This window comes from Pteropus medius, unplaced genomic scaffold, assembly GCF_902729225.1.
Source record: "Pteropus medius unplaced genomic scaffold, Ma_sr-lr_union100, whole genome shotgun sequence".
NCBI lineage: Eukaryota > Metazoa > Chordata > Mammalia > Chiroptera > Pteropodidae > Pteropus > Pteropus medius.
Window position 1 is genome coordinate 5553836 of NW_024356336.1, and position 10402 is coordinate 5564237.

At 59.4% G+C, this 10402-nt stretch overlaps 1 protein-coding gene across 1 annotated transcript; it reads left to right on the forward strand.

Moving 5' to 3' along the window:
• Nucleotides 1-408: 408 nt before the first annotated feature.
• CABP7 (calcium binding protein 7) lies at nt 409-10366 on the forward strand. The gene is given in 6 exon segments (XM_039861840.1): nt 409-630; nt 7290-7334; nt 7336-7492; nt 8291-8403; nt 8685-8838; nt 9062-10366. Coding segments are annotated over 6 exon segments (819 nt in total). The 3' UTR covers nt 9190-10366.
• The last annotated feature ends 36 nt before the right edge of the window (nt 10367-10402 follow it).

Here is a 10402-nt window from a genome sequence, read left to right on the forward strand (position 1 = left end):
AGCAAGCAAGAGAGGCGGTGAGAGCCGGAGCCGCGGGCCGGGCGGCCGCGCCGGCGAGCGGACAAGCGGGCGGTGAGCAGCGCGGAGCGCGCGGGGCACCAAGGAGCGGGCGCGGCGGGCGCAGCGCGCGGCGGCCGGAGAGGAGAGGCCCGAGTGGCGCCGCCCCCGACACCCCTGCTGGGCCCCGGCTGGGAGCCCGACGAGGGAGGGGGCGGCATGGACCGGCGGCCTGGGGCGCGGGGGCGCTAGGCCCCCGGACGGGTGCCAGCCGCCTCACCACCGCTGCCGCTGCCGGGCCCCCTCCGCAGCCGCGCGCCCCGCCCGCTCCAGCCGCCCCCCGGGCCGCCGCCGGCCCATGAGCCCCGACCTCAAAGTTTGCGGCGGGCGGGCGGGCGCGGAGCCTCCAAGATGCCGTTCCACCCGGTGACGGCGGCGTTGATGTACCGGGGCATCTACACCGTGCCCAACCTGCTGTCAGAGCAGCGCCCCGTGGACATCCCTGAGGATGAGCTGGAGGGTGAGTGCCTCGCCGGGACCCCCGCCCGCTGGCCCTCCTACCTGTGCGCCCAGGTGAAGCGCGGGCTAGGGGCGCTGAGGGGCGCGGGGCTGTCCGCAGGTGCCTGCTGTCAGGTGGGCGCTCCAGCGAGCAGCTGCGCGGGGAGGTTAGACCAGCTCTCACCCCTGGGCGCTGCTGTGGGGGTCGCCAAGGCGGAGAGGCGGCCCTCCCCCTGCCCGCGTGGTTCCCAACGCTGCGGAAACTTGCTGGGTCCTGCAGCGGGGTCACGGGGCCGCGCAGTCCTCGGTGACGGTGCAGCAACGCAGCAGGTTGGGGTAGGGGTCCGAGCTGCGCCCCTTGCGCCGACCCAGTCAGAGCACCCGCGTCCGGATCCCCTCCGTGGCGCCCGCCCGCGGCTCTGCGCTCGTATTGACATTCCACTCGTGTCTCTTTTAAAATCCAATCTGCTTGGGCAGCCGGAGAAGGGGAGAGGGCGACTGCCCTGCTCCTGCCAGCTGCAGGGCTGCCCTCAGCCCCTTGCGGCCTTAGCCCCTTCCTCACAGCCCTGCAGGGGCCCCCACAGCCCAGAGCACAGGGAAGGCGGCCCGGGAGGTGGTGGCGACAACAAGTGGCCAGATTCAACGGCTTGGTCGTGATAACCGAGCCTGGAAAGGAAAGGCAGAGAGGCAGAGACCGAAACCTGCCCCCCAAAGTCCTTTTGCCTTTGACATGAATAGGGGACCTTAGGCAGCCGGACTAGATGAGATTGGAGCAGAGGGAAGGGGCTGTGGTCCCTGGATGGAAAATTCTGGAGGGCAGTGAGATCCCTGGGACCTGGGAACCCTTTCTCTAATGGGATGGGGGCAAGTGGTCAGGCTTCCCCTCCCCCAGACCTCCGGGGGTCCCACATGGAGTGGAGTGGAGGACTCTGGGCTAATGGGAGTCTTTGCAACCCGTGATCTGCTTGTCTACTGTTGGGGGAGGGGCTGAGATCACCCCGGGGCTGGGCCTCTTTTTGGTATCTTCCGTCCAGGGGTCTCTGAGACCTGGAACTCATCAGGGACTGAGGGGGCGGATGCAGCTGAGACACCAGTGCAGTCAGGGATGATGGTGGGGGCACATGAGAAGGCATGGAGAGAGGCCCTCCCTTATCCTCAAGCCCCGGAAGGGACAGATCTTGGGGGAGTCAGACTGGGTTAAGGGGTAGATCAAAAGGAAGAAGGCAGCTAATCCACCCCCAACCCCACTGCACCACAGGCTATGAGCTACCTCCTCCTCACCAAGTCCCCACAAAAGCTCTCAGAGACTAGAATAGCCATGGAGACGAGGTCTGGTATTTGATGTGAGCAGGTCAAATGGATAGGTGCTGCTCTAGGATCTCTAGCCTTGAACCCTAGATTCCAAGTCCCTGCCCTGTCTGGGCCAAACCCCAGAAACTAGAGCCCCAGACAGGGCCTGGGAGAAAGAGAAGGTATGATGAGGGGCAAGAGGCCAGGGAATGGGGCATAGGCCATCTCTTTCCTAAAACTGTTTCTTTCTGCCCTGGGCCACCCCAAACCTCTGCCAGTGCCCCCTTGCATTCCTCATCCATTCCTTCCTCCTGGCCACTCAGGCAGGGGTTAACATTGTCCCCGCACAGTGAGGCAGCTTCTACCTCATTCCCTCCTTTTGCTCCCAGCACCCACCATGACCCTGGCAGCCCTGCTTTGGGCCTCACTGGGTTCCACCTCTCCTGATCTCCTAGCCCTGAAATGTAGACCCCAAGGAAGAGGAGAAGCTGAGAGGAGGCTAGGATGCAGGGGTGAGCGGGACATAGGGCGGGCAGTGCAGGGGCAAGGAGGCCGCAGGCTCCCCTTGGGCCTCCTGGCGGACACACTGGCAGGAGCCCAGGAGTGTTAGTCACCAGCCATACCAAACGCACTCCCTGCTTCTCTCCTGTCCCCTTCTGCTGGGCCCTGAGGAGCAGAGGGGCCTGGCACAGGCCTAAAGTGGCCCCGGCACATCTCCTGGCCCGTGGGCCGCTATAGATGAGGTCAAGAAATCCCACATGACTGACCCCTTCTTGGCTGCAGACACCCTGAAAGCCCTCATCTAGGAGACCAAGTCTCTGCAGGCCCCAGTGATCCTTGAATGCCAGGGCTGCGTGGACAGAGTGACTATTCCTGGCACAGATTCCCCCGGGCCCCCTCCGCCTCCCCAGTACTCCATTAGTGCTTCTGTCCCAGGGCAGTCTGGGTAACACCCAGGCCTTTGCTGGGAGGATGCCCATCAGTGGGGGAGCCACATGTGCTGAGAAGAGGGAGCCTGGCAGCTTGGGATGAAATGCTGCAGACAGTATGTGCCTGCCGCAGAAATCCAGGGGGTGGTTAGTCCAAGGGGGAGGAGGACCAGGAAGGGAGGTGGAGCACCCAGGTTTAAGATGAGCTTCCCAGTCAGGCAGCACTGGGTTCGAGTCTCTGCACCCTAGTCTCATGAAGTAACCTTGGGCAATCGCTTGTCTCTCTTGCCTCAGTTTCCCCATCTGTAAAAGGGGGTTGGCATTTGCCCTCCTCAGGGCTGCTGGTGACAGGATGCAATGTAAGTTGTCAGTATGGGGCCTGGCATGCAGTTGGGGCTCAGGGACTAGACACGGGGACCACGGGGAGGCCAAGGAGGGTAAGCCTGCAGGTGTATATTCCAGAGCCTGGAATATAGAGGGATCGGTGAAGGCCCATGAGGCAGGGACACAGGGTATGCAGCGGGCCTGGCCAGAAAGGCAGGCAGGGGAAGGGACTGGGTGGAAGGGGCCTTGGAGGTCTGGCAGAGGCACCAGGGATCCTGTGTCTGGGAGGCAGTTGGCAGGGTAGATGTGGCTGAACAGAGCTGGTCTGGGATGACCTGCCCCCTGTGAGAGGCTCTCCCAGATTCTTCCTATACCTCCTCCCCAATATATACACACAGCAAAGACCCCCAGGTCTGCAGGAGCACTGAGGCTGGCCCCAGTGGCATCAGCGGACGTGAGCATCTGAGAGTGGGAATCGGGGAGGCTGCAAGCCCCAGCCCTGCCCTCTCCGGCCAGAGAAGGAGGGAGACCAACAGGAAGACAGCCATCAGGGCAAGGTTCTGCGGCTAGCACTTGGCCTGCTCAGTTGGACAGAGGTTCGAGAGTGGCCAAATAGGAGCATTTGGGGTATGAGGAGCAGGAAAGTCCCCCTTCCTTCCTCTCTTTCCTGCAAGCCCAGCAGCCGCCTCTGTGCAGGCCAGAAACTCAGGGAGGCTGAAGCGATGGGGTGTGGGACTAATGCCAGGAAGAGCACTAATCGCTGCAGAGGATAGACACTGTCCTACCCCCGCAGTGACCTCTAGCCCATACATCCCCTCTCCGGCTCCCTGACAGAGTGCTGGCATCACTTGGAACATGTTGGGGATTCAGGCCCTGACAGCTCCACAGGCCAGGCTAGAGGCTGCAGGTGGGGAACAGTTTCAGCCCTGCCTGGAGGCCCTGCCAGCCCTCTCCCGGGCCAGGCATCCCCATGCCAAGATGGAGCACAGCAGGCTTCCTCCAGCATCATGGGGCAAGAACAGAGTGAAGCTTTCGGGGAAATGCACCCAGCTGGGATATGCTAATGGAAGTAGCAACAACAGGGAAGTCGTGACACCCGCCCCATTCAGGGAACCCCCAGCAGGGTCCACTTCTCAGCGATGGAGCAAAAGTCGTGTTCCCATTTCACAGACAAGGCATTTGAGGCTCAGAGAGGGAAATGCCTTTGCCCAAGTCATTCAGCTGCTGATCAGCAGAGCCAGACTCCAAGCACGGGCCCCCAGGTCCCAGCACCGGCCAACAAGAAGGCTGGTCTGGTTTCTAGAGCTCACCTAGTCCTTTCTCTCCTTTTCCGGCTCTGTTGTCGTGACGTTCCGATTTACTGAGTCCTGCTCTTAGCCAAGCCCCGCGCTGCCGAGCACTTAACAACTGATTTTCTTATTTAGCCATCCTGCAGCCCCATTGTACAGGTGAGCAAATCCCAGCCTAAGGTCATCCAGCCAGGATATAGGAGAGCTGGTATTTGAACCTGAGTCTGTGTGACTTAGAAATGACCATCTGGCCAAGAAGGTGATCCCTGAACTTGGCCTCAGGAGTCAGCTGGGGCTGAGGCAGGGCTCTCAGAATGGACAAAGGCACAGGCGCAGGCCTGAGGTGTGAGCTGGACATGCCGGAGAGGGGTGGCTGAAGGGACATGTGGATGTGGAGGTGGCAATCTTTGGCTTTATCTAGTGGTCTTGGGAAGTTAGTCCTGCCTGAGAAATGGCCATGCGGCCCATGGCCTGCCTCTTGGCCCGTTGCCTGCCCACATAGCCCAAGATTCACCTGCCCTCCACTGTCTCCCATCAGCCCAGTGCATTTCCTTAGGGCTTCCAGAAGGGGGTCAGGGCTTCCAATTGAAGCAGCTCTCTGGGCTCTGGGATTCACACCCGGCCCCTGCCAGGGTGGGAGGGACAGCCTGGACACCAGCTCACTGAAGGGGAGGGGGCCAGCAACCACTGCAGCCCCACGGGGGTGTTCAAGGTTTTGCCATCACACCCTGAGATCTCAGTGATGACCTCACACGAAGTAGTGCCTAAACTTCTGCTCAGCAACTTTCTCTGTGAGCTCCAGACGGCTGGGTTCCCCAAATCAGTTATTCATTTAACCATTTATGCAGCAAATGTTTCTGTTCGAATGACAGGCACTGCACTAGGTAGTGGGGACACAGCCATGAACCAGACCAACCTGGTCCCTGCTCTCATGCCATTTGTAGTTCACAATTCAATGTGGTCAGTGCAAGGACTTGGGAAGAGCAGGTTCTGTGGGAGTCCAGAGGAGGGCCAGAGTCAGCTTGGGGGTAGAGAGGGCACCAGGGAGGTGATGTGTCCATGCTGGGAGCGGGGTGAATTAAAGTACACCACGGAGAAGGAAGAGCATTCCAGGCAAAAGGTGCTGCATGTTCGAATGCCTGGAGCTGGAGCAATCCCGGTACCCACAGGACTGAAAGGAAAATGGGTTGGAGTTAGGACACCCGAGGTGGGCAGAGCTTGTGGCTGGGTCAGAAAGGAAGGCAGCAGTGCCAGCCAGAGACCTAAGTGTGTGCGTGTCTGTGGAGGGGAGGGAGGCAGAGGGTATGCCTGGTTGTGTGGCCAGTGCCTCCATTTCTACCAGGCAACTGGTGAGCAGCCTCCATAACTGTCAGGTCTCTACTCATACACTTCTGGGGATGGGGACCTCACCATTCCTCAGTGGCCTGGGGAAAACTCTAGGTGGGAGTTAGCCTGAAGTTCACAGATTTCAGGGTTTACAGATTTCCCATCCCAGTTGTTCTTCTGCAGATTCTTAGGTCCTGCGTGGGATGGGCAGGGCAAAGGTTCAGAGTCAGAGGGTCTGGGGGACAATTCAGGTGAAGCTTGCTGTCTCTGGGCCTGCATGTCAACTAATCTAACCTCCAGGCCTTGGGTGCAGACACTGGTGGGAAGAACCTGATGAAGTTTGGGACCTCAGCTCAAGCCACCTTGCGGTGTGACCCGAGATATACAGCCACCCTCTATGGGCTATAGTGGGACCAGAAGGAACAGGGAATGACCCCAAGGTGCAGGATTCAGGGGTTCAAAGACCCTTCTAAGACCAGGCCCAGGCCAGCCTAACTCCTGTTCTCACCAGAAATAGCCTTGACCCCACAGTGATCCTAGACTGGCCACCTCGCTTCTCTGAGTCTCATTTTACAAGTCTGTAGCGTGCGGGGATCTCATCTGTCTCTATTTCTAAATACATGCGTGCACACAAGCTTGCCTTTGCCTACTGAAGTCCCACCAGGGGAACAGCTTAGACAAAGGCCAGGAGGCTGGCAGGTAAATTGAACAAGGAGACCCAGGGAGCTGGAGCAGAGAGGTTGTGAGTGGACTGAGATTTGCTTTCCCCCAGAGGAAAATGCTCCTGAGGACCATTCTTGGGCTGAGTAACAATGAAGGGACAGCAGGCAGAGACAGAGGTAGACAAAGGTGAGTTAGAAGAGGTTAGGACCCTCAATAATTTACCATGTCCTTGGTAAAACCCTTGTCCTGATATCATTACCCCGATATCATTACTGCCCATTTTACTGTGGGTAAGTCTGAGGCTAGCCCAAGGTCACTCAATGAATTGCTGGTTCCCAGGCTCCCCATCCAAGTTACCCAGGTCCTAAGGCCTGTCTTCCCCTGTGTGTGATGGGGTAAAGGGAGAAACCCCTACATCCGAGCTGGCCTGGCCTGCTGGGGCCCTTCCGTCAGGCCTCTGTCTTTCCGCAAACCTTGGGCTCTCAGAGAAGTCTGTGCTGAGCTGTCAGTCCATTAGTCTGGCACGGCTGCTTCACGTGGCTGCCATTAGTGTTGGCCAGTGTTAAAGAGATGAGCGCTGAGCAGGGGGAGGAAGTGTGGGATGGGGACCAGGGAGAGTGGGGATGGGAGTGTGGGGTGGGCAGGGAAGCCTTTGGCAGCTCACAGAAATCACTGGCTGCCTGGTGTCCTCGCCTGCACAGTGAGACCCGTGGTCCCCACAACACAGGGTCATTGTGAGTGTGCCTGGAGAGGTCGTAGGAGCCTAGTGCTCTGAGACCAAGATCCTGGGGACGGTCTGCTCACTGCTGCACTGGGCACACCTCTGCTGTCTGCTCCGTCCTGCGCTCCCAGGGGCTGCTGTGGTGGACTCTTGGGCCATCTGCCAATTGTCTCTGACCAAACCTGCAGGCTCTAGTGGATTCTCAATGCCAGGCTTGGGCTGTGGGTTCAGTGATCCTGGAGGTCTGGGAAGCGGGATGTCGGGAATGGGAGTAAAGTCTCAACCTGCTTTGCTCCACCTCCATCCCGCAGAGATCCGAGAGGCCTTCAAAGTCTTTGACCGTGATGGCAACGGCTTCATCTCCAAGCAAGAGCTGGGCACAGCCATGCGCTCCCTGGGCTACATGCCCAACGAGGTGGAGCTGGAAGTTATCATCCAGCGGCTGGACATGGATGGTGAGTGCTGCTACATGCTTGTTTCCTCACCCCTCATCTGCGGGGCCAGGTCTGGGGCCTGAGCCACTGAGGCTGAGCCCACTGGGAGCCTCTCACTTCGTCCACTCCCAGCCACCCCCAAGCCCATGCCCGTTTGCAGCCAGGTCTGGACTCATTTCTCAGCCTGGAGAATGAAGGCCAGAGTGTGACAGCCCCAGCTACCCGCGGAGGTCAGAGACTCTGCCCCTCTCTGTGTATTCTGAGAAAAAATTTTAAGTACAGAAAAGTAGAAAGGATATACTAAATATCCCAGGCCTCACCACCCAAAATAAAAAATCATTAATTTAATTGTATTTGCCACCTGGCATTTTATTAAGAAAAAACTCATAAGGACCAATAATGCCCAGTTCCCTCCTCATTCCCGTTCCACCCCTCCCCCTGCCTTCTCTCCACCTAGAGAGCAGGTGGCAGCCTGGGCAGGTTGTCTCCTCCTGAGCTTCATTACCCGCCTGTGTGGTAGGGACGATGTCAGGCCCTACACCCACCCTGGGATAGCAGCAGGGTGCTGGGAAGCCACGGAGGGTCCAAGTGGAACGTGAGGACCTCCCACGTGCTCAGGGCCCACCTCGTCGGTGGGGCCTCATCACATTTGGTGTCTTTCAGCATTAGCCCAGAGCCTGGCATGTTAGGTGTCCCTGAAATTGACTTAAGGCTCAGAGAAGGAGGGGACTTACCTGAGGTCGCAAATGTCCCCTAAGTGGGCTGGGACCCCACCCAGTTGCAGACTGACCCCACTGATTGGACCTGTGCCGACTCTAGGTGATGGCCAAGTGGACTTTGAGGAGTTTGTGACCCTCCTGGGACCCAAGCTCTCCACCTCGGGGATCCCAGAGAGGTTCCATGGCACTGACTTTGATACTGTCTTCTGGAAGGTATGCCATGGCTGGTTGGGATCCAGGGCTGTGCAGTGTAGAGGGCTGTACTGGGACCAGTGAATGGCCAAGCCCACTCTGTAAAGGGGGGATGACCACTCCAGGCTTCTGTCCACTGGACAGTAGGGAGGCTTGTGCTGGTCAACGACTTGAGGAATGGAGCAAGTGGTTTCCATCCTTCCAGAATCTGGAGGCTCATCCCTGACTTGTGTAGCTGCAGGTGCAGGGTGGGGACTGTGGTGGTGGTGGTGGCCAGAGCACTGTGTCTCCCCCAACCCAAGTGCGACATGCAGAAGCTGACAGTGGACGAGCTGAAGCGGCTGCTCTACGACACTTTCTGTGAGCACCTGTCCATGAAGGACATCGAGAACATTATCATGACGGAGGAGGAGAGCCACCTGGGCACGGCTGAGGAGTGCCCTGTGGACGTGGAGAGTGAGTGATTGACCCCTGGGACCCCCTGGGTGGGTCAACTGCTTGAGCAGGGGAGGAACCAGGGGTTTGCAGAGGGGGATTGGAGCCTCCTTGCCTGCCCCAAACCCGGTGTCCCTGCGCACCCCATGGGAAGTGCCCATGTGCAGAAGTGCAGGCAGCTCCTGATTCCATTGCTCCGCTGTCCCCTTCTGTCTCTCTGGTGCTCCCTGGTGGGTGGCCTCAGCCTGCTCCAACCAGCAGATCCGTCAGACGTGCGTGCGCAAGAGTCTGATCTGCGCCTTCGCCATCGCCTTCATCATCAGCGTCATGCTCATTGCAGCCAACCAGGTGCTGCGCAGCGGCATGAAATAGGCGCCACCAGGGCACCGCATCTGGCGCACTCGGTGCATGGGGGCCACCTCCACACCACCACCGCCTGCAGCCCTCTCCCTCAGCCGGCTCCCTGGGCCATCACCATTGCGTGTACTTCAGGGCCTGGACATCCAGAGGCCACACCCCACCCACTCCACCGGCCTTGCATGGAGCCATGGCCCAGCTGTGGAGGGCCTGGTGGTGGCTCTGAGGACGGCCACCAGCCCTGCCTGCACCCTGCCCATGCCCCACCCTGGCCTGTATGTAGCACTAAAACTCTTCCCGCTGTCCATGGGCTCCCGGGAAATTAAGGAGGAATTTGTACAGGGCCCAATAGCTGCTGTGGTTCCTTAGGCAGGAAGGGCACCCAGTACCCAGGGCCACACAGCCAGCCCGACCCTGTTCCCTAATGTTTAGGCCGTGGGCTGGATGATAGAGGTGGGACAGAAAGCCTCTTCTTGGAGGGGCTGTGAGGCTGGGGTCTCCTGGGCCCCACTCCCTGGCATGGCCTGAGAAGGCCACTGGCTTCTGCTGGGTCCCTTCCTCTGACCCTCCTTAGACTCATATCCAGCCCTCCTCCACATACCCGCTGAGGTGACAACTAGCCCATTTCACAGGTGAGGAGCCTGAGGCTCACAGGGCCCCCAGATGTGGCCTCAGTTCCCCCATCAATAGGATTTTCAGGAAGGGCAGAAGCTCATGGAGGATGGGGCAACTGAAGTGGCCCTGCAGTCCCCCTATCTTCTGGGCACCCCCACCAGAGGCCCGGTGACCTGGGGGCCACGTCGCCCACTACCACCCCAGCACAGAATCTAGAACTGAAGTATAGTTGAGGAAGGAAGCAGAGCTGGGGCCTGGAGACTCCAAATCTCCTGAGCAGCCTCGGTGATCTCCCCACTGGTCAGGGGGCTCCTCCAGGGCAGAGCTCTGGAGGGGCTCATGTTGGTGCCAGGAAGCTCAGCCAGGCAACTCTATCAAGCCCAGGGCCTGTCCTCCCGGGTCCCCCTATTTCTCTACACCACCTAGGCTGGAGCCCCAGTTCCCAGCCCTGCCCCAGTTGTGCCATCTCACGCTCGGGCACCAGCTTAGCATGGGCAGACATGGGGGCTGGAATGACAGACCGAGTCCTTGAGCTCCTCTTCCCAGATCTGGAGTCACTTCTCACCTGGGTGGTCACAGCCACCCTCTGCTGGTCCCCAAGGGAGAAGGGCTG